The sequence below is a fragment of the Mustela lutreola genome, chromosome 6 (genome assembly GCF_030435805.1).
Source record: "Mustela lutreola isolate mMusLut2 chromosome 6, mMusLut2.pri, whole genome shotgun sequence".
Classification (NCBI taxonomy): domain Eukaryota; kingdom Metazoa; phylum Chordata; class Mammalia; order Carnivora; family Mustelidae; genus Mustela; species Mustela lutreola.
Genome location: NC_081295.1, coordinates 67,924,778 through 67,949,360, shown reverse-complemented (window position 1 = coordinate 67,949,360; position 24,583 = coordinate 67,924,778). Strand labels below are relative to the sequence as shown.

At 39.5% G+C, this 24,583-nt stretch overlaps 1 protein-coding gene across 3 annotated transcripts in view; it reads left to right on the top strand.

The window, feature by feature from the left end:
- EYA4 (EYA transcriptional coactivator and phosphatase 4) overlaps positions 1-24,583 on the top strand; it is a 272,068-nt gene that overhangs the window by 224,992 nt on the left and 22,493 nt on the right. For all 3 annotated transcript variants that reach the window (XM_059177515.1, XM_059177516.1, XM_059177517.1), the window contains 2 exons: positions 8,031-8,167; positions 9,619-9,702. In XM_059177515.1, coding sequence (XP_059033498.1) covers positions 8,031-8,167; positions 9,619-9,702 — 221 coding nt within the window. The remainder of the gene's footprint in view (positions 1-8,030; positions 8,168-9,618; positions 9,703-24,583) is intronic.

Sequence of the window (24,583 nt, the reverse complement as noted above, 5' to 3'; positions counted from 1 at the left end):
ACAATGGAGTAGAATAGAAAGTCCAGAAATAGACCTGTAAGCATACACTCAAAAATGGAACTTTGACAAAGGTGTGAAATCATTGGAGAATAAAGGGATTTTTGTTTGTTTGTTTTTTTAATGGTACTGGAACAATTAGACATCCATATGCAAAAATAACAACAATAATAGCACAAACAAAAAACAAATCCTGAGACAGAATCTTGACTTGTAACTCACACCATATACCATATGAATAAGAACTAAAACTATAAACCTTCTAGAAGAAAACATGGTGGAAATTTTTGCAGCTGTGGTTACATAAAGATTTCATAGTATGACATTAAAAAACACAATCTCTAAAAGAAAGGAAATAAGCCTTCGTAAAATCAAGAACTTCTGTTCCTTGAAGGACACTCACAAGAATAAAAACACAAGCCACAGATTTGGAGGAAATAGTAGGAAAGCATATATCTGATAAAGGGCTTGCATCTAGAATATATAAAGTATTACCAAGGTTCAATAAGAAAAATGAAGTTAAGAATTTTCATAGTCACCATTAGTATGTTCAAGCTCTTTTTTTCTGACTTCAGTTATTTGCAAGATCCAAACTTATCTTTTTTTGTCCATTTGGAAGGACAAGAAGATGAAGAAACATGGTAACAACACTATAAATTCTAAGTGGACCGGTGATTCCAAGAAGATTTAAGGCCATTTAACAATTATTTATGAGTACCTAATAGGTCGCAGGTACTGCCAATATTCCAGTAGTGAATGAGATCTCTGCATACCTTTAGCTTCCATTTGACAAACAAGACAAATCTCAAGCAAATAATTAAAACTGTATGAGTGTTGGAAAGGGAAAATGCTAGATAATACAAGAATGTTAGCAAGAAACTAATTTGAACCTAAAGAATTAAAATGAAGCTAACACTTCAAGTAATAGCCAAAATATGCTCAGATCATGAATGGATGAAATAATGGTATTTCTTTTTGGTCCCCTCTTCAGCATATGGTTTCTAATTGTGGCTCCAAGGAAAAACTGTCTAGTATTCTACTAGACTTTGTCTTTGGTGGTCCTACATTTCAGTTTCTTTCTCCTTATCTTCCCTTTAGAACCTCCCTTCTATGACCACACAGCCCTCTTGAGTTTCCGGTCCTTGTCCCCTTAAGGCTCCTGTTTAGTCTTTTCATCTAGCCCCATCCTCTCTGAGTGGTTGTATCGTATGCAGGGCTGGGACTAAGTAAGGCCAGGGACGGACAGGGTACAAAATTGAGGGAGGCATTCATTCTCAAGGCCCTTAAATTTCATACCCTTTGTACCTCACTTGCCTTAACCTCATTTCAGCTTAAATCACATGTGCTAAATCTGTCCTGATCCTCTTTGAGCCAGTAGTTACATTTCATCAAAAATATTATCTTAAGTGAAAGAATGTATGGGGTGCCTAGGTGGCTCAGTTGATTAAGGGTCCGGCTCTTGGTTTTGGCTCAAATTATGATCTCAGGGTCATGGGATCAAGCCCCATATTGGTCTCCTAGCTCAGCAGGAAGTCTGCTGTAGATTTTCTCCCTCTCCTGCTGCCACTCCCCACAACATGCACATGCATGTGTGCGACCCTGTGCATGAATCTAGAAGGAGGCAAGGATGGGAGGGAAAGGAAGGAAGGGAAAGAGAGAGAGAGAAAGAGAGAAAGAAGGTGAGAAAGAAAGACGAAAGAAGAAAATATGATTTTAGAATACTTGCTTAATGGATACTAGAGATACTTTAGATAAGGGGATGTCTTATCACACTGTGAAAGATTTTTCTCCGTAGTAAATGCAAAGGGAAACAGGGTAGGATGACTGTATTAAAAACAAAATCACACAAGTATTTGATCACCAAGGTACTGGAGACTGAGTAACAGGACCAGGAGCAGCAGATAGTATTTGAGTGCACTAGAGTAGAACTACCATGAGTGAAAACCACTTGATTTTCAAATATAATACCCTTTGGATAACACTTGGAATTTGCTGTTGTGTATTTTGCTCTAATTTCAGTGTGATCACAAAAGTTTCTCTGCAGGAAAGACGGAGATGGGTACTTTCCATTAAATAAAGAATAATAAATATTCAGAATAGCTATTTTGTTTACATTAAAAATACTAAATCCAGGCACATAGGTATTCTGAATGTATGACTTTGAATGTGACACATCCATGTGTAACATCCTCATAGTCCTATTAGAATGCAATTTCTTTAGCTTTCCATTGATTCCTAATGCCAACAAGTAGAGTTTTATAAAATTTTCAGGTCTTATCAGACTTTATGTTGAATTTTAAAGAAGAAATCATTTTTACTTGTAACTGTTATATATTTTATATATTACTTGTAACTGTTATATATTATAACAGTAACATATCTGGATTTTTAGGGAATTCTGTGACCCCAGCGCTTCAGGCAAGGTAGTTTTAAGTTTGATTTTGTTTTTCTAGACCTGGCATGTATCTAAACCAACCAGTTTATAACTGTGGGATTTTTCTTTGTTATTGATGAATTTTGAGGTACTTAATTCAAGGGTATGAAAAGTATTTCCCATTGACCAGCTCTGCCTTTTGGACTGAACACAGAAACCTAACAATTAAATTCATAGTTCTTCATAAATCCTTAACTGTTCATAGCTCTCATTTTTAAAATAGAAACATACTTTATGTTCTATAAGAGACAGCTGCTGGTTCTTCTGACTTAGACTTGGAAATTAAGTTCCATCTAAATAACCAAAGCTTAGAAGGTATACTTATTCATTACTGTACTAATTAAAGGAGAATTATTCAATCACGTATAATGTTGGCCCAAGAAAAGCCTAGGGCAATTGGTAATGACTGATGTTATTTGGAAATTGCAAATAGCATTCAGTTCTTGACTTTACCTTATTAGGCAGTTTGACAATATATTTAAAGAAACATTAGCATACTGATTAAGAACAGATATTTGAGTTTATATTACCTTTATAAAGACCTCTTTTTGCCTTTAACAAAGATTATCTCAGGCATACTATATTTTTGATTTGCATTGAAAAAGTTTGATGAACATTACAAATTTTTGTAGCTCCCGCTCTTTCAGTATTTTAAACATCTTGAAAATGAAAAATAATCAGTAATTTGTAACAGTATCATCCTCTATTCTGAGACCTTGGCAAGCATTACAATACATTACCTAATTAAACTTTACAGATATTTCAGAAATGTAAAGGATATAATAAGATCACTTCACTCTTTGAAAAGAAACCAGTTTCTTCGGCAGAACTCAGTAGAATTTCCATAGCTTCATGGCATTTCACACAAGGACAGGAAGGCAGGCAAAGTGCTCCTTCATTTAAGTGAAGCTAATAAGGGGATTTAGATAGAAAGGACTGACCACATTTAACTTCTCTGCCAATTTACTTTCCTCCTACCTGCAGCATTAATGTACCCTAGTGAAATTTGGCAGAGACACTGAAATTAACAGCTTTCTCTTAAAAAAAAAAAAAAAAAGTCAACAAATATTTAATGACCAACTGAGTTTAAGTTCCTGGTTTTGCCGTTTATCAGAAGAAAATATAGCACCATCCAAAGATACAGAGGTCAGAGCTGTTCCCCTGGGTGGATGCTCTAGGGACCCAGATGCCACGCGTGCACTCATCAGGACCTACTCTTGTGCTGTGGAGATCTTTTGAGAATTCATTGGCCCTCACAAAATTATAAGAGGTCTGTAGACTCTTTTGATGGGTAGAAACAGATTTAAGTTTGACCTCTTTGTAACCTGGAAACCTGGAGGGTCTGTCGCTGTTTGGGAGAGAAAGGATAACCTAGTAGTTAAAGCAGGAATTTTGCAATCATACCAGCATTCTGCATACAAGCTATTTCATCTTGGTAAGTTAATTTAAAATCTCATGTGCCTCTGGTTCTCCCATTATTAAAAGAGGATAATGAAGGACCAAATTCACTGGGTTAAAGTTTAAGTCAGACATATATATGTAAAGAATGTTTTACAATAAAGAGCTCTGACAAACCAATAAGAAAAAGATAACAATTTTTTTTTTTTTTTTTTTTTGAGAGGAGAGAGAGAGAGGGATTGAGAGAACCAGTGGGAGGAGGGGTAGAGGAAGAAGTAAGGAGACAAGCAAAGAGTCCGATGCAGGACTTTTACCCCAGAATCCTGGGATTTTACCTGAGGTGGAGGCAGAAGCTTAACCAACTGAGCCACCTAGGGACCAGACCATTTTTTTTTTCATGGGCAAAAGATTTAAACAGTTATGTCATAAAGATACCAAATGGGCAAAAAAAAAGAAAAGAAAAAAAGTGTTTTACATCATTATTCAACAAGAAGATGCTAATTAAAACTATAGTGGGACCAACATAGCCCCACAATAGCTCATAAAAGGCTAGCAAAGCCAACTATTGGCAAGGATGCAGAGCAACTAGAAATCTCATTGCTAGTCAGAGAGTGAATTAATACAACCACACTAGGAAAAGGTGGTCAGTGTCTATTGAAGATGAATATACATCTTCCTCTGATCCAACAGTCCCACCGCTAAAAATCTACCCTGGTGGAATAGGAGCTTATGTCCACAAGAGCTGAACAAGCATGTTTATAGCAGCTTTATTTGTAATTGCCTAAAACTGTAAATAACCTAATGTTCATTCACAAAAGTCAAATAAAGCATAGTATACATATTTAAGGAAGTTCTAGCCACATGAAGGAAAAAGCAAGAAACTGCTCCAGGTTACAAAATGCAAGAATCTCACAGACATGAGGAGACTCAGAATGAATGAATGGAGCCAAACACATATTTCAGTACATTTTTTAAGAAAGAAGGCAGCACGTAACACATACTAAGGATAAATGTGGAGCTACTCTTCATCATTTTCTTAAAAGGATAGGCCTTTACTTTCCTCAAAATACGTGGGTTCATTTTTTTTTTAAGATTTTTTTTTTTATTTATTCATTTGACAGAAAGATCACAAGTAGGCAGAGAGACAGGCAGAGAGGGGGGGAAGCAGGCTCCCTGCTGAGTAGAGAGCCCAATGCGGGGCTTGATCCTAGGACCCTGAGATCATGACCTGAGCTGAAAGCAGAGGCTTAACCCACTGAGCCACCCAGGCCCCCCACGTGGGTCTATTTTGTCCAGATTCTTAGAGCCCTTTTAAGATCCTTCTGGAACTTGGCAAGAATTAGTGATATCAAATCCTACTTTTACTGAAATGCGGACACTGCCTATGACCAGTCTTTTCCCTTCTTCCTCCTCCTGCTCTTCAGCAGCCGGCTCTCCAGCTCATTTAATAGCTGAGTTGTTCTGCCAAACTCTTTCTTTCTGGATCCAGCTGACAATCAGCCACCCATAACTGATCACAATGGCTTTGCAATTTTGCAAGTTTTCAACCTTTCAGCTCTTGCATTTTTGCAAGAGCAAAGGTGCCTCATGATAGTTAACAGCTGAAAATTGATCTATCATGAGTAGAAAGACAAGTTTTTGAGGAAGGCCATCCAAAAAATTATAAGCTTACTTAATAAATGGGGCTTAATTTGAATCAGCATTTTATCAGAACGGGAACATTTGGCTTGGAGGGCATAGTAACCTTATGAAAATTCTGTTTAAAAAATTACTAAAAATAGAGAATTTTTGTGTGATTTTTTTTTAAGTTGGCATGTATTTAAATACCTAAATCTCTCATTTAATACTTGTGCAAGCTGAAACATGATTTACTCTAAGATGGGACAATCAATATTCAACTGAAAATTATGAAGCCTTTATTACACTGACCTCTCTAACACAGTCACTAGCAGAGACCTATCATAGGAACAATGCTAACAATGTTTTAAGAGCAAATGATATTTGAAGCACAGACACATGGTTTCTTTTGATGCCGTCCTGACATGCACAGTGTTTCCCAAAGAAAATGTTATAACCATTGGAAATAATTACAAGTGAGGTATGTAAAAATGACTGTTCATTTAGAACATCTCGGAAGAAATATGACCTAGATACTGTCTAGCCTGTTCAGATTTGTTTATTTAGATTAATAACTACTTGGCTGTCCTCATAATTATTTTTCCTTAATTTTATGACAAAGCATAATCGTTAAATTTCTTTATATTTAAATTAAATGTAGTAATTTAAATTTAATTTTAAATGTAGTTTACCCTCAGACTCTCCTAGAAATGTTTACATATATAATTCACATCAAATTAAGCATAAATCATTTTTACCTCAGTAATTCAGAAAGCAGCTGTTCTTGCCCGTGCTTTAATATACAAAGAAAGTGCTTCAGAGAGATTGAGTGAAATGCTTCAAGTCCTACAGTGCGTCTGACCCTTGTTACTTGTGAGGACCTCACTGTCATTTTGGTTTGTGCAAACCCACTCCTACAGATTTGCCACAGCTCAGTACACTTTCCTTGTAAGTTACCCCACCCCCAGCTGTAGACATGTCAGGCATTCAGGTACCTAGGGAACATGCAGAGGTCAGTTAGATACAAAGTCTGAATCTTCTGTAGGATGCGGCCTCATTGGTAGTATAGGTTTATGTATGGGTCATCTCAGAGAAGGTGATTAACCCATGAGAGGGTTAGATCGTCCAGATGGTGTTGAATAAGGAAGACTGTGACGGAGGGTTGGAACTCTTAAATACTAGCATACAAGGAGTGGGAGGAGGAAAAGGAGTGCGTGTCTCCTAGACAGAGAAGGCCTGGTGAGAGAACTTCCAGAGCTAGGAGACCACAAGCCTAATAATGGCTCTAAGGATGTGGTGTTTAAGAAGATCAAACACAGCTCAGGCATCTAGGATAAGGATAAGGACTGCGTCTGTTTATTACATCTGTTGGTTAGGTGGTTAACAGGACTCTGAGTAAGAGTAGTTTTATTAGGATTTTGGCGAAGCGATCATGACAAATAAGATGTCCAGAAGTGGAGACACATGGGCTGTCCACTGCTGTCGTCATTGGCCGTGAGTGGCCGTCGAGCACCTGTAGCGGGGCTAGTACAGTTGGAGGTCTGCTATCAGTATAAAATACACACAGGAGTTCAAAGACTTAGAATGTAAAGGAGATGAAAACATGTTGTTGACAATTTTCATGTTGGTTACATGCTGAAATGATAATATTGTGTTTATATTGGCTCAATTAATATATATACAAGTAAAATTAATTCTACATGTTTCTTTACATTTTTTATTGTGGCTTCTAGAAAATTTTAAATTATATATGTGGTTATGTTTGTGGCTCACATCATATTTCTTTTGGACAACCCTGTCATGTAATGTACTACTCTTTTAAGGAGTATCCCTTAAAAAAGAGAAGATAGCAAGCAGATAACTTCTCAGTGAAAATGCAAGGTCAAGGGAAGGACATTTAAACTTGTTTGTGGCCCACAAAAAAGCAAGAGGTGGGAAGAAAGTTAAGAAAGGGTTTAACTAATGGAGCACAATTCCCTTAGAGGGTGAGGTTGGGAGTCAAGTTTATAGGTGAGGGATGGGATTGATCCAGAAGAAGACATCCCCTCCTTTGAGCTCTGACCTAAAAAGAGGGGAACAGGGCACCTGGGTGGCTCAGTGGGTTAAGCCGCTGCCTTCGGCTCAGGTCATGATGTCAGGGTCCTGGGATCGAGTCCTGCATCGGGCTCTCTGCTCAGCAAAGAGCCTGCTTCCCTCTCTCTCTCTCTCTCTGCCTGCCTCTCCATCTACTTGTGATCTCTCTCTATCAAATGAATAAATAAAATCTTTAAAAAAAAAAAAAAGAGGGGAACAGAGCTAAATCTGGATAGATATATAGGGGACAGTAGAGACAAGGAAGGTGAAGACACATAGAGTATAAAACACATTCAGGTTTAATAGATCATGTAGATTGAAACTATGGGGGATTTGTGTGACCTGCAAAATTTTTAATTGAATGGGGATTTTGTGTATTTGGGATGATAAATCTTTTTTGTCAGGAGGAGCTTTCTATTGTATAAAGATTCGTTAAGATAATTCACAACAAAGACTCATACCTGATCTAAAAATGAAGAGCTTTTCTTGACACACGTCATGTTGTTTCTAGGAGAGTTTGATACCGTGCAGAGCCCTTCCACACCTATCAAAGATCTTGATGAGAGAACGTGCAGAAGTTCTGGGTCAAAATCCCGAGGAAGAGGCCGGAAAAACAATCCCTCCCCGCCTCCTGACAGTGACCTGGAGGTATGCTGACTTATCCGTAAGGAGTGGAATCTGATGTTTTATTTTACTGAATGATATTCTACACCTTATGGTTCCATAAGGTTTCAACCTTAAAAAAAAAAAAGAAGGAAGTATCATGAAATGAGTGGATCTCATCGTGTAGGGACTTCATAACTCTAAAATTTGAGATTTCATCCATTGTAATGGCAAAATTAAAAACTTAAAAACGATGGAACTTTATAAATTCCAGGCCTGAGATAATTGCATCTTTTGGTCCTAATTGACACAAACAGAAATTTACAAAATAAAGTCACTGTTAGTGGGATAATCTTCTGAGAGACACTCTGTTTGGTAGTATTATGGTAATGAAGAATGTTTATATGGGTGAATAAAATTTGAAAAAAGGTGAAATTAATCTGTATGGAAAAGAAAAGTTGTCTTCTGAAAATGGGAAAAATTCCGATCATTTGATAACATGGTAACATTTTTATCTGTATAAAAACTTCTTTGCATCCCATTCCTCTGGTTGAAAGCTCTTTTGAGATATGTTCATGCCAAGCAGGCTGATTTTTATTCTAAAACATCAGGGAAACTATCTTAACCATACTATGTTACTTCTTACACAACCGCATCCTTCAATTAAGAAAAATACCTACCCAAGTTTCCAGACTTGATAAAATCAAATGATAGCCATTGTGCCTCTTTGTAAAACATCACTCCTTTTACCTGAAGGACAGTAGCACATTCCAGCGCCTTCAGGAACCCAGAAGGTGACAGAAATGAGTGAACAGGGTCAGGGAGCCAGCAGCAGAATGTGGGGAGCAGGGAGGATTGGCCTAGTTGAAGAGGGCCCACAAATCACTGCCACGTGGAATGTCAGTGAGCATTGTTATATCTTCCTGTTTCCCTGCTGTGCTCAGAACCCTGATGTTTATGTGAAATCTTCTAATCCTGAAATGTTGATCAATAATTTGAAATCTTTCTAAACACTGTGCAAACTAAACAACCCCTCTGAAGGCCTAATCTAACCCAAAGTTCTACAGTTTGCAATTTCTGTCTAGGGATTGCTCAATGATTTTTTAAAAATATTTTTTAAAATATTTTTACACAAATTGCAAAACCTCATGAATCCATGAGGTGAGAGATTTTAAAATAAGCTTTTAAGCATACTTATATCCTAAGTTCAGATGTGTCTTTTGGGGTATTAACTGTAAGTAAATATTTAGAGGAATACATTCAAATTAGGACATCTGATATTTAAGCTTATTATGACTTTATTTTTTAATCACTCTTCCCCCTCTGGTTTTATCACAGTGACATCTGGCAAACTTGGAAAAAAATGAATGGAGTAGAGTAGTTTTCTATAGAATGGTATTGAGATTATGCCCAATGACAAAGTCAGATGTTTTCAACTAAGAAATTTCTGTTTCTTTAGAACTTGATAATTCTTTGATACTTGTATTTTTCTTCAGCGTGTGTTTGTCTGGGACTTGGATGAAACCATCATTGTTTTCCACTCACTGCTCACAGGGTCTTATGCCCAGAAGTATGGCAAGGTAAGAAAATCAAGACATTTTACTGCAAGGCACCTTGTTGGAATTTTATTTTGTTCAAAAATCCAGAGCAATTTCAAGTCATGATCCCAGGGTCAAGAGATTGAGCCCTGTGTTGGGCTCTGCGCTCAGCAGGGAGTCTGCTTGAAATTCTCTCTCTCCTGCTGCCCCTCCTCCAGCGCACACTCTCATGTACTCGCACTCTCTCTCTCTCTCAAATAAATAAATCTTTTTTAAAAAATACAGAGCAATTTAAATACATTTAAGTGTTTTTATCGTAGACTGTCAGATCTGTTTGTAATTAATTTTCAGTGGCTCATTGTTCTTTAATGAGAACCAGCAAATTTTACCAAAATAATTCGACATTGAATTCTTTTTCAGAATGCCTTTGAATTTTCTGTCTCAAAAGCAAGATTATTTACTATGATATAATCACTTTAGAAAAAATTATTTGGTAAATCAAAATGGACTTGCAACATTATAAAATCATATGCTATCCTCTAATAAGGAAATTTTAAGAAATTGTTTGAAATCACTTATTGCACCAAGTGTTGCTATTGAATGCCAGTTGAAATAAGGAGATAATCTTTTGTCTGAGAGATCCTTTGGATTTATGAAACTAAGTATTTTTTTTTTTTATATAACTTCGAATAAGAATTTGAGCAGCAAGTGGGGATAACACCCCCGCACACACACAAATTCAGAGACCGATGGTCTGGTGACTCCTCTTCCTTTCTTTCTTGCCATCTTTTTTGTGGTTAGCTAGCTTCTTATGACTGTGTTGGTGTACAGTGTGTAAGTGCCGAACTCCTTGTCAGGGAAAGCAGTTGTCAGGTCCACAGTGTTTAGGCCATTCTTGCCTGAATCTTTGACTCTGTAGGATTCATAATCTGACTAGAGTCAACTCAGAATATGTTTGGTCTGGGCGCCTGGGTGGCTCAGTGGGTTAAGCCGCTGCCTTCAGCTCAGGTCATGATCTCGGGGTCCTGGGATCGAGTCCCGCATCAGGTTCTCTGCTCAGCAGGGGGTCTGCTTCCCTTCCTCTCTCTCTCTCTGCCTGCCTCTCTGCCTACTTGTGATCTTTCTCTGTCAAATAAATAAATAAAAAATATAAAATAAAAAAAAAAAAAAAAAAAAAGAATATGTTTGGTCTGCCTTCAATTACCGTATTCAGAGTTACATCTGACTTGGCTCCTTTACATATTACGCTGATAGAAGTGCCTTCCCTGTGTTTTTATAGTGTTTCATTATTTACGAGGGTCTCCTGACAGCCCAGCATGCCGTGTTTAGCAGTTTTGTTAAGTTGTCTTCTAGACCAGAAATGATGAGTTGCGCTCAAGTATTTCCTCCTTGAAATATTCATGGGATGTGCTCTTGGTGAATATGCCCTGTATTTGATTTTTGGTTTAAGTAATATACGTAACTAAACAAATATGGAAGGTAACAGATTTGCTTAACAGCTATTTTGGGGCGCCTGGGTGGCTGAGTGGGTTAAAGCCTCTGCCTTCAGCTCAGGTCATGATTCCCAGAGTCCTAGGATGGAGCCCCACATCAGGCTCTCTGCTTAGCAGGGAGCCTGCTTCCCCCCCCTCTCTCTGCCTGCTGTTCTGCCTACTTGTGATCTCTGTCTGTTAAATAAATAAATACAATCTTTAAAAAAAAAAAAAAGCATAAAAAACAGCTATTTAGAAAAAATGGGCCTTGGCCCTTTTATCACAGTCATTGTCATTTAAGACCACAGTATATGTGCAGATATACAAGATGCTCCACAGAGATAAGGAAAAAAGATAATGTGTGTACACACCTGTGCACATACACACATATACACACACATTTTGTCCTACAATTTGTATTTTTTATGTTTCATAATGCACTTACTTTACAAATACATACATATTGTTATAAAGAATATGCATATAACATATAAATTAAGTAACCATACATAAATTTGGGGTGCACATTCAAAATTCAATGACTGGTGGAGTATACAGTCTAAAAACTTTCCAGATAACAATCTAAAGCATTTTTTCTGGAATAGTTTTGGCTGATGAGGAATACACAATAAATCCTGCTTGAGCTGACCGCAGTATTTTTATACAGCTAAGTTTCATATTACTTCACTATTTAAGATAATCTAACTTGAACATATGAATCGAAATGAAGTTCCCTTCAAAATAGGCTCCATCAGAGGCTATACCTAAATATCCATGTGGTTTCCATTGTGTCAGATCAGTGGTGGAAGTCATCTTTTGGAATTACCTTTAGATTTTTGGAGTGTTTCCTCACTTCAGAACTTCATCCTTTTGTGGTGGTTTTAATTATTAGAAATAGTAAGATCATTTGAACCCAAGGTGATAAATAAGGAGCATGGTTGTCACATATATATATATATATATATATATTTTTCTTTTTGGCAAAAATACCATAAAGTTGCACCCTTCCCAGAACTGAGCATAGACCTTTTGTGATAACAAGGGGCACCAGTAAAGTGTTAAGGAGTCAGGGGGCGTGGGTGGTGAACTATAAAAAACCTGAATAACAAGTCAGCTTTCTTGAGTGACTCAGACTGTTTCCTGATTTAATAGCAAAGTTCTCATGCTTCCCTCAGCAGTGATGTATCATCAAAAGGGACCTGTCACCTCCCCAGATGGCCACCTGGACATGCAGCATTCATTTCACGGACAAGTCCCATTCTCTTAAAGTACTGTCAGAAAGTTTTTTTGGAATACAAAAGAGCCATTGTCAATGCCTAAAACAGGAGAGCTTATCAAAAGAGTGGGGCAAAGTGAGGGGAAGGAGGGAACTAATGTTGCTGAGTGCCCGCAGAGTGCCAGGCGTGAAGTGTCGCAGCGGTTGTAAGACAGGATTTTCTCCCCATCTCTAGCGGAGGAAACATACTCAGGGAATAAAATGTGTGCAGAGTCATCAGGCTAGTCCATGGCAGAGATGAGTCATGGAGCCTTGGACTCGGACCCCAGAGCCCGTCTCGTCTCTGCTACAGCGCATCACACAGCATAGACCTTCAATGCGCCATGAGCACAGTATGGGACCTAGCCTAGAAAGAGTAAAGACAGGCAGTGAGGAACTGTGTAGGCCATTATGGGAGTCCTCTGTGGGCTGAAAGGATTTGAATGATCTTCTCTCAGAAGACTGGAATACTTTTCCCTCAAGAGATAAACCTTGTGAAATGGATTGTGGCAGACAGATGTCACTGCCTCATGGCGGTCTAGCACGGGAAGGGAACCAGGGGCACTGTTGATAGTCTGGGGAAGGTAAACTGACATCTGTAGAACACCTGCTGGGGGGCAGATGGAGCCGGTGTTTGGCTTTTCACAAGCAGTAAGGATGATGATTAAGGACAAGAAGCTTTCAGTTAGAAAAACTTCACTTTGAAAACCCAGCCGCTGAGCCAGTGTTTGCCGCTCTGTGACCTCGGGCAAAGTCCTTAATCTCTGGGCTTCAATTTCTGTAAAATGGAAATAATAGTACCTGTAGTAAATAAGAATGAAAGGGATAACATGTTTAAGGGGCTTTTCAGAACAGCTGGCATGAATTAACATTCAAAAAACTTTCACAAATGTCGTCCCCCTTAATTCTCTTAATTACTCGGCTGTAACTTCTGGTGATCCAGGTTCGGTGGATGCAGAAACCCAGGGTTATGAGAAGCTGAGAAACATGACCAAGGTCACAAAAATGCTAAATGCTGGTACATTTGGCCCGTCTCATAACAATTCCTTGTACTTGATACGATTCTAACAGGAGAGAAGCCTGTTGGAATTCACCATATTGAATAATGTTTTACTTGGGGCAGTTTAAGGAAATTAAAGTAAAAAATTTGTTTAGGCTCCTTTTTTTTTTCTAATCAGAATGAAAACACCCTTCTTGAAATCCATGAAAAACAACTAAGATGACAATTTATTGAATTATTACTTACATTTTTCTAAAAGTCACTTGATTCTTGACAAGTTTCTTAATGTCCAAAAGGAAGTTGGCATAGTCTTCTCTCCAGTAAGACATTACTATTTGGCATATTGGGAAAGAGCTAAATAAGGGATGTTATGTTCCCATCTTTTGAAGCTGGAGACCACATGCAGCTCAGAGGTCATTCAATGGGGCCAAGAGGGCGTCGGGCAGCTTTCACTTGACCACAAACCACAAGTAAAAATGGTGAAACAGAGCTCTGTAGACAGACTATATTCATCTAGCAACTATTTTTTTTTTTAAAGATTTTATTTATTTATTTGACAGAGAGAGATCACAGTAGACAGAGAGGCAGGCAGAGAGAGAGAGAGGGAAGCAGGCTCCCCGCCGAGCAGAGAGCCCGATGCGGGACTCGATCCCAGGACCCTGAGATCATGACCTGAGCCGAAGGCAGCTGCTTAACCCACTGAGCCACCCAGGCACCCCTAGCAACTATTTTTTAATGCAAGACCCTTTTCCTGCTCTCATGGAGCTTACAAGCAAACAAAATCAGAGCAGAGAGTCGTAACCCCTGTGAAGACAGTGAAAGTGCATCCTGTAGAGCGTCACAGGGGACTGAGCGTGGAGGTGACATTGATACTAAGACCTGGATTACAGAAGGAGCTAGCCGTGCTGATGTGGGGGGAAGGGGAGAGCATGGAGGACTGTTCTGGGCCGAGGGCACAGGAGGGCCCTGAACCAGGAACAGCCTTCCAGTGTTCCAGGAATATAAAGGAGTAGTGTCTCTGGAAGCTTGTAAAGAAGGAAGAGAATAATTCAGGGTAAGAATGGAGTGGTGAGTGGAGGGCCACATCCACTAGGGTATCTCCCATAAGGCACTTGGGGTTTATTCAAGCTGCAGTGTGTTGTAGGGGTTTTGGCTAAGTGGGGTCATGATGGTTTATAATCGGGTGCTCTGTGGAGATTCGCAGGCTGCTATGCAGTAAGGAAGAAGCGATAGCAGTTTAGACTGGAACAGTGTTTCTCGAACTCCCACGTGAGTCACCATAACCTGCTTATGAAACAGGTTATGAAACACAGATGCTGCATCCCAACTGCAGAGTTTCAGATTCTGTAGGTCTGGGTGGGGCCTGAGATTTTGTATTTGGAATAAAACCCAATAAAGCTGATGAAACATGGTTTAAGAACCACTAGAATAGAGTAGTTCCCCAATGTTTTCTTCTTGAAAAAAATGAGTTCTGGAACATGTTAGTTGATAGTCTTTGTGGAAAGGCTCATGGCCAAAGAGACTTAGAGACTACTTATATTTTATGGCCATTCAGTGCACATTATCATGTTAGAGGTCTTGAGAGGTTTTAACAGCTGAGAATCCTTTGTAACCATGTTTAATTACTCAGTTCCTTAGTGTCTTCAGTAATGACCTTGAGGACTGCTTGAAGTGAGGTCATTCTGGTGTCTAGTTGACAATTTAGAAGGACTTTGCTAATAACAAAAGTGACCAGGGCCATTCTTATCCAAAGGAAAAGACAACCCTTATGCTACTTAAAGTTCGCCTCAGTGTGCAATTGTTAATGTCTTCAGTTGTTTTCATTTGTTCAGTGAGTCTTGGTTGTACCACATGCGTTTTTAAAGCCTAACATTTTTGTGTAACATAGTGATTTTTTCAGTTCTTTCCTTCTAGCCCGAGAACGCTCGTGCACATTTACTCTGTCACGCTAAGGCTCTTTATGTAAAACATCCGAGCGTGGAGGTACTCTGGGTGAAATGGAGATGCTAAGGGACTAGAGATAACATACTTCCCTCCCTCATGTAGCCGATCTCTTCCCACAGTTCTCAGTCACCAGGTTTCTTGAGTCCTGGGTGCTGCTCAGAGCACAGTTTTTAAAGCAGTTACCCAGCTGAAGGAGCACTGAGCTAGAAGGTAGAGGGAAATCCTGTGCCTGGATGTGCCTCAGGCAACTCTTTTAATCTCTGAGCCTGTCTCATCTCAAAATGGGTATAATCAGTTTCCTACTTGGGGTTACTGGATGGATTAAATGAGGTAATGTAGATGTATAAAAAGTAGCACTCTGCTCTGAAAACTATCATCCACATCCCAGGCCAGAGAAGCTTACAAAAATACACATTATTTCTCCTAAATGAGAAATGGCTAATGGCAGTTATTTCTGGACCCATAGAAGGTCAGTGTTTGTATGAAGTGGTATCATAGTGGCCTGATATTTAATGAGCTGGGAGACAGAAATATAAGCACCAGAGATACAAAGTCATGTCCTGAGAACCATGCCTACTTACCTCTCTATTTATCTTCCTTTCTCTCACTGAGAAAAAATAAGCACCATTTGGAGTTCTTGCTATGGGCCTGACATTTTGCCCAGTGTCCTGTTCAAGGCATTATCTCCATAACTTTAATCACCGCCCTGTGTGGTTGGTAGTATCTCACACAGCTCATAAGTGCTATGGTCAGTCAGAACCCACATTTCTTTGACATGCTCTTAATCTCTGCATTCTTTTGGTCTCGTGGTTTCTATAAAAATAAAATGCATGGAACATAATAATTTAGGGATGCCACATCAGTCATAAATAGCCCTGTGTAACAAACTTTTTCATTTCATTTTATTTATTTATTTATTTATTTATTTATTTGAGAGAGAGAGACAGTGAGAGAGAGCTTGAGAAGGGAGAAGATCAGAGGTAGAAGCAGACTCCCCACAGAGCAGATAGCCTGATGCGGGACCCGATCCCAGGACTCTGGGATCATGACCTGAGCTGAAGGCAATCGCTCAACCAACTGAGCCACCCAGGTGCCCAACTTTTTCATTTTAATTTAGAAAAGAAACTTCTGGAAAACCCTAGCTCCACTTACAAGTAAATGATACTGTGAATATTCCAAGAATCTTCCTATAAGCTTAAAACTCTTACACTCTGTTCTGTTGTCCATACAACATGCTCTTTTCCCAAGCAGAACAGTTTCTGAATGTTTACCATAATGGCAAGTGAGCTCTGTGGGTGTTTGAGCCTTGAGGCTTATGAAGCTGATGATGGGCTTTACAGCAGAGCACCTGTGGGCACGTATAGTTTTCAGCCGTGTAGAACTCCAGAATAGGAGTTTGTAAATTGGGCATGACATAGATGAGGAATCACCTCAACCATCATCAGTTAGAGTTTGTGAAGACTCTTCCTATCCCCTGATTATGTATATGTATTATTATATTTGATAAGTTGTAGTAATTCCTCTTTTTTGAAGGAGGGATGAAAGGAACTAAATAAATTGTGCTTTAGGGATTTGATCCATTTGGGAGCATTAATATGCCATGTGCTGTGAAGCCGTGATTCTCTAAAGTTATTCCATAGTATGGGTGAGGAAGCTAAGGAGATAGCCCAAGTCAGGGAAAAGATTGAAGGAAAAGTGAACAGTGGGTTAGTTACTTTGTACTGAGAAATTGAACTTCAAGCTCCCCAAACTACTTACTCGTTGTAGACAACATCTTATGTAAGAGCGGCGCTGGAGAAATAGATGTCCATCAGCATAAGCCCATTGATTACTTTTATATTAAAAGTGTATACACGCTTACATAGAAAGATTTCTGAAATGGCACCAGCTAGATTTTAAGTTTTGGGTTAGTTATGAAGATAAGTACTGACTTAGGGGCTGGCCAACTAAGGAAAAGCAATATGGTTTAAAAGGAAGTGATTAGAATTAATTAAGGGTTAGAACCATGGACTAGAGGCCACCCCAGTGGCAGCGTTAACACCAGTGTAGGTCACCTCCCCTCTAAGCATAATGAATAAAGCATTCTGTCATTGAAGGGAGAATAGACCTGAGTTTAAATTCTAGCTCTACCTCTGACCTCGGTAGTGTATTTAAACTTTGTGAGCCTCAGTTACCTTCTGTATAAAAAAAAGGAGGGATGATAAAATTAATCACGTGATTAGGAGGGTTAAATGAGCTAAGGCATTAAAATTCGACACATTACCTACCACAGAATAAGCATTCAGTAAGTTTAACGTACTTTATGTGGTTTCAAGGAAATCTGAATGTTGGGAAACTGAATTTTGGGAAAACCAAATGTTTCCTAAAGAAATGTGCATATGTTTATATCTGCTGTTTTATCTCAGATGTCAGATACTCGGCTCACTGTTGTAGGGAATTAGAGGGTGACAAGACAGTGTGTGGTCCATACAAACGAGTGAGAGCAGAGTTTGTAGGCTTCACAAATGTTGTGGTGTTAAGTTGTTGTTCATAATATGTGTGTTTGTGTGCACATATGTGTACATGAATGGTGTGTACATAATTACAGTGTGTAGGTATGTATGAGTAAAGCTAAGTCAAAGACAGTAACGTTTCTCAAACTCTGTCATAGGGACTCCTCTTGCAGAGCTCTGTGTTCCTTTTCTGTTGAGTATCTGTTCCTTTCAGAGATTGAGTGGCTCTAGGTGATACCATAAATAGCCAAACATCGTGCTCACTTTTATTGAAGCCCAGCCTCACCAAATTATTGCTGGGAGTAGATGAGAAAAGGGAAAGATCTTGAAGGGATCTCACATTTATTAGCTTGAAGCTAATATACCAGAAAGGTGAGTGGTAATCCATTTCTTAAAAACATGAACTTCTAGAGGAGACCTCTATGACCTCCCTTGAAATTTCAGTCCCTGTTTATGATCTCAGGTTATAAACTTGTTCCATCTCCCATCTTGAGCAGGTGGACAGGACAGATTTGATTATCAATGTCCCTTAAATTTCCTTAAATGATCAACTGTCCATTTTCTAGGTAATGTCTCACCTCTCTTTTCCACAGCCTTCCTCTCATGTACCACTCATCTCATGCTCCCCCCCTCCACCAAGTCCCATGGCCAACCCAGTAGGTGTGTTCAGTGGTCTCTGTCCCATCTCTCCTCTCTCAGTCTTGGGTTTTCTAGCTCATTAGTCCATGACTGTTCTCCCCAAACTATCCTTCACACCCAGTTGCAAAGCTATAGTATAAACATAGTGTTATTTTGTTTTTTAAGTTTAAAAATATATATGGCATATGATAGGTTCTAAGGGCCAAAAAATAATAAAAATTGAACAAGTCTCATGGATCTGGAGTCTCCACACTAGCAATGGTACAGCATAGCAACTGTAAGTCTAGCTTATTACTACTACTGTAATTCCCCTTGAATTATATATGTTCTGTCCTTAGTTTAATAAATTTGGATGAGTTGTATTCATTGGATTCTCTTCTGATTGAAACAGAAGTTGGTATGGTAAGTTGTATGATGCCTCCATCAGGATTTCTGATTACTTAATACTGACTACTATTTAATTACAAATATGTGGCTTACACTGAACACTTAGATTCGGGATGAATGTTCTTAATCCTGAGCAAAAATTAGCTAGTTTTCCACCTTTGCCAGCTCTCCAGCAGGTATCTGTGTGGGTCATTTGGTTACTGAAGTTAAGTCCACAGGTAGTCTTTATGGAGGTGAAGATGGGGCAGTGCATGCTTACTCACAACTTTAAACTATTAGTAGGGAATCCTAGTTCCTAAGAAATTCTACTGAACCAGGATTCTGCTCAGTGATCAGATGGATCAAGTCTTAGAGTCCTTCGGAAGCAACCTAGAGGCTTACCTCTTGGGAAACCAGAAGGTCATACCAGCTCCGCTGTTCCCTACTGTCCCAGAACTTCATGAGAGCTCTTCACTAGTACTTTGCAAATATCAACATGCCTATGATGATGATCTTATTAACCTGCATGTTCTGCTTGGGTAGATCTGGGGGAGGGTTTGCCATTCCGTCTTTCTTACAAGCTCCCAGGTGATGTCAAGGCTGCTGGTCTGTGAACCACACTGAGTAGCAAGGCACTGATCTGTCGATTTTGTCTTACTTATACATTGGAATCACTGGAGAGCTTTGAAATTACTGATGCATAGATCCCACCTCAGAAAATCTGAGGTCAATGGTATGGGGTGGGGGGTAAGCAGTGGGATGTTTAAACACTCTCCGGTTTCTCGTGTGTGGTCAGGTTTGACAGGCTCTGCATTAGACATCATCCCTGAAGCCCTGGATGTCCCTGCAGCCCCACTTTCGCATAAAGCCTCACTGTCCTTATCCTGCTCTTTTGGCATCAAACTCATGTTGCAGAAAACCCCACCTGACTCTCTGCCTGTTTCTCAACAGCTGATTGGGCCCAGTGGGTACAGCATGTTTGAGTTCATTCATTCTTCAGCTGACTATTTCAAACCTTCTCTCTCCTCAGACCTTCATAGCTCCTTCTCAATTTTGCACAAAACTCCTCTTCACTAGAAGAAAAAGCAAACACAAACAAACAAAAACCCAAACTGAAAAACTGAAAAAAAATCCTTTATCTTCGCAACATAACCGTGTTCTCTGCCTGCGCTTTGCACCTCCAGCCATGTCCTGTATCTAGGCCCTTGTACTTACCCAATAAACTGACTCTGGAAATGACCTTTTTCTTGCCTACATCCCTGGCCCCCCACTCTCCTGGATTATTCTTTGGGCCATATTTCATGTTATAATGGCCCAATCACCAGAAAAGCCTCTGGAGCCCATTTTCCCATTGTAGCTCTCATTCTCTGCCTGTGCCTTCAAGTCTGAGGAATGACCTGCTTGCCAAATGCCTGCCTTATTTTGTTGGGGCCTCTCACGTGTGTCTGAATCAGCTGCGCACTCCATCTTTCTCTAAGTTCTCGCTCCACTCCCCTTCTCTGACTGGGGTCACGCATGCCTCACACCAGTCCACACACATGGACTCCCTCTTGCCTCTACACGTGTTCTCTGCCCCCTCTTCTCTTCATGGCTATGTCCTTACCCTGTTCAGGCTCTTAGCTCAACTGTCACCTCCTGAGAAAGGCCTTCCCTGAACTTTGTTTAAATGAGCCATCACCACCTATTCCCATGGTCTTCTGTATCTGTCAACTCTGATTTTTTTTCCTCTCCCTGACATACTATATATTTACATGGATTTTTGTCCACTTATGTATCAGGTATCTCATCTGGTAATAATATTAACCCCATAGGGGAAAGACTTTGCTTAATGGATTCTCTGCTCTCTGCCTAGAATTTGAACACGTCTAACACATCATAGATACTCACTGACTACACACTAATGGAATGGGTATTCCTGAGACCTTCTCCAGTTCCCCCAAGAAGCCTGAAGCCCTTTGCCTGTCCATCACAAAGAAACACATCAGTTGTAAAATTGCCCCTCTGATTCCTGACTGAGTTTCGCTTCACCCCCCATCACTGATGAGAAGAGTTCATGTACTCTCACAAACCCACTAGCTCTTCCTACCCGAGTTCATAATGCTGTTGTCTTCCTCCTTCTGTAATAAATTTGCACATCTTCTGAGTCTGTGCCCACAAGTCAACAAATGTGCTTCCGGTCCCAAAGGAGTAACTGTTCCAAGAGCTTTAGTTCTTTTTCCGGGGAAAAAAAGTTCCTTCTTTCTTTTAAAATCTGTAACTGCTGCCTCTCCTGAGATATTTTTACATTGTGTCTCTAGAGGAGGAATTCCAGCTGATGGCCCAGTGCAGGCCAGAGGCCCATAGACAGACAGTCTGGCTCCAATTTATGTTCTGTGCTAACATGGCTAATAGGCGTTAGTATTTTGATATAGAGAAGTGCCGTACTTGATTCTGACTTGGTTAAAAACTGGTAACATCTGGCTTAGAATCACACATTTAATGGCCAAGACTTATTCATTTTCTTCATCCTCCCTCTCTCTCTCTCTCTTCCCTTCTCTCTCTGTCTCCCCCTCCCTCCCTTAAAATGTCTTGGGAATAGTTGAAGTATTTTAATAGAGCGGTACACAGAGCAAATTGGCAGAAGTTCAGTTTGCGCCATGTTAAACTCTGCTGTAGACACTTGGAACCTACTGGTACTGTTATATATGTATAATATGTATCAGAGCTTCCACAAAACCCCTTTGGTGCCCTTAGTATCCCACTCCCCCCCATCCAAGATTTCACCGTCACTTCATTTCAGACCCTAAACTCAACACGCACTACAGTTAAACTTAAAAAGGGCAGTTACTCTTGATTCATAAGGTGCCCATAATTCTACAAACATCTCATGAAAATGAGCAAACATCTCTGTATAAAACTTGGGTTCAATCCAGAAGTATGTTTAACTCTCAGATGCCTGATAAAACCATGGGGTTGCTGGCTCTGGTAGCTCCTTCGTAGGAGTCTGGCCAAGCAAAGGGTACCCAGCATTACAGATCCTCACAAAGGCCACCTCCACCAATTTGCTGGTCACCTTTCTTGGAGTCTTAACATCTGTGGGTTCTTCAGCTAGAAAAATGTGGTATCGTAACCCGCTTAGATTTAGCTGTCCCAGTGACTTAGTAAGCTGCTGGGGGAAAAGGGGGAACTCAGTATTTGAAAGTAAGCCCTCACTAAACATTCTCTTAGAAACAGGATCACCACTTCTTACAGACATGGTTTTCCTTGGCTTAGACATGACTATCCCTAGCCCATCTGTGCCAAGCCTTTGGCATGGCTGATGCAACCCCTCCCTTTCAACAGGCCTTGTTCTCTGGAAACCTCAGTAAAATACAGCTAATTCACACTCTGACAAACCTCAAACCTAAACTTTCCCGGTTAACAAATGATATTTTGCCAGAATGCTTACTAAGTCCGGGCTCTGAGGAGAGGGTGATGTAGAATCGCCATTGCCTGAAAAACCAACAAACAACCCCTTCTAGTGCCATGGGTTTGCATTCCTGTGGAGCACTCGAATACAGTTTTCATCATACCATACGTTGTACTTACTTGTTAGAGAATTCATGTTAAAAAAATACATTTTTTAAAATTGTATTTGCATGCTTATCAGATACACAAAATGCATTCTTCATGGATTTGCCTATCATGGGTAGCATAGAGAGTTATGGACTTCAGAAGCGTGGAATCAATGAAAGTAACAATCAAAGAGGAACAGTATGTTTTCTCCCAGCCTCGTAAATCTGATCTATAAATGCAAAGAATGTGAGACATGAATATAAGAAATTCAGTAATTTTATTTAAAACTTAAAAAAGAAAATTTGGCGCATTATAGGAGAATTCAATCAACTGAAGGAAAGTCTCCAGAAGGAAAACCTTTTAAATAGGATGTTTCTGAATCCCCATCTGAAATATATATCTTTAGGGCAGTAATCATCAGAAACATAACGGAGTAGTGTAGAGCTCGGTTTTATTGTCTTGCATCAGTGAACATTCCTCAAAAGCAGAGAGCGTCACTAATGGAATTATATGTTTTCATGCTATAATTACATTTGATTTTTCCTGATATTTCTATAGACTTTTTGTTCATGGCCCCATGACTAGACAGAATATTTACAAGTTTTCCATCCTCAGCCTCAGTACCCCACCCCAAAAAAGAAAGACAGAGACTAGAAATAGGAATTCCTGAACAGAAAAAGACAAATGTAGAGTTTGAGACAAAATTATTCAGCCTTCAGGGATTTTCTTTCAACAGCAGTGAAAACATGAACAACAACAAAAGAAGTAAGGAAAAAGAATTTCATACTTAAGATAACAGCATGAGATCCCTCTGAGACACAAATGAGGCACTCCCTGTTTCTGTTTGGTTCTTGAATATTTGTTGGAGAAAATGGAATTTATCTGGTCTTTGCGTGTGTTGCTCCAAGTGATCCTGTCAGTGCAAGACAAACGAATCCAGCAGACATGTCTGAGCGACTGCAGGACAGGATACCAGGATGCCATCAAGTATGTGAACAGTGGACATCTGTTTTTGGAAAGAGAGTCTCTGACTATGAAATCCACAGAAATCTCTAAGGAAGTGATGCAGACAATTAGAAAACCGTGTCGACATCCAGCGTGTTGTTACTGCCCTGTCTTCATCTTCTCCCACATCAAGTCTTCACTGGGCTCAGCACACCTCAGTGACCTCTTTCTTTCTTAGCACTCAATTCCTACTCTCTAGGTTTTAATCACTATGGACTATGAAACTGACACTCACTGCAAATATGTTTACTCTAGGGTTTCCTCCTTAAAGCATTATGGAAGGGAGTATAGGCAGAAAATCCGTTGTTGCTGTGTGCGAATGAGAAAAGGAAGGGCTTCTCCTGCTAAGTGGAATGAGGTCAGGGTTATATACGGACATAGATTGGCCTGTTGGGTTGCATATCCTTATCATAAACTGAAGTAAAGTTAACATTAGTTTCTCCAAGTTTAAATACGTTTTTTTGAAATGCCATTTTTTAGAACATTGAAAACACAAGTTTGGTTCTCTCTCCTCAAATCCCTACAGTCTGGCTCCTGGCCCAGCCACTCAACCCAAATCACCCTCTAAAGTCTTCCAAAATAACTTCTCAGCCAAAACCAACAGTATCCTTCTAGACTTGTCAGCTTTATTCAAAACCATATTCTTCTCCCTGCTAATACCCATTCTGGTCTCAAATTATGAGGCTTTGTCCCTTCCAGGTTTTCTAGTTTCTGTATCTCCAGAGGTATACCTATTGCAATTCTTCTTTCAAGATCATTTCAATCTCCCATCATTTCAAGCACAATATTTGTGCCTGAATTACTTCCCCATCCCTATTCCTAAACTCTCCCTACTTGTCAAAGTCTTACACCTCTGTTGTCAGGTTTTCAGCTCTGGATAATCATGATCAAGTACCAGCTTTGGTCTTGGTTCTCAGCTCATTGCTGCTAGATAATATCTTGGTTTCTGTAGACAAGAATCAATCACTTGCCTCCTTACTAATTCCTTTACATTCATTAAACTTCAAATGTATATATTTTCTACTCAGATTTCTTTTACTGAACTAATGTTCCTTTAGTTATCCTCAACCCTACCCTCTCTAGTCAAAGCTCTAGTCAAATGTAGGTTAGACCAACTTATATGCATATTCAAATAAATACTGCCTGTTGATCAAAATGCAATTAATAATTGAGTGGTGGTTTTACTGTGTTCCGCCATCTCTTAAGTCTGCTCCAT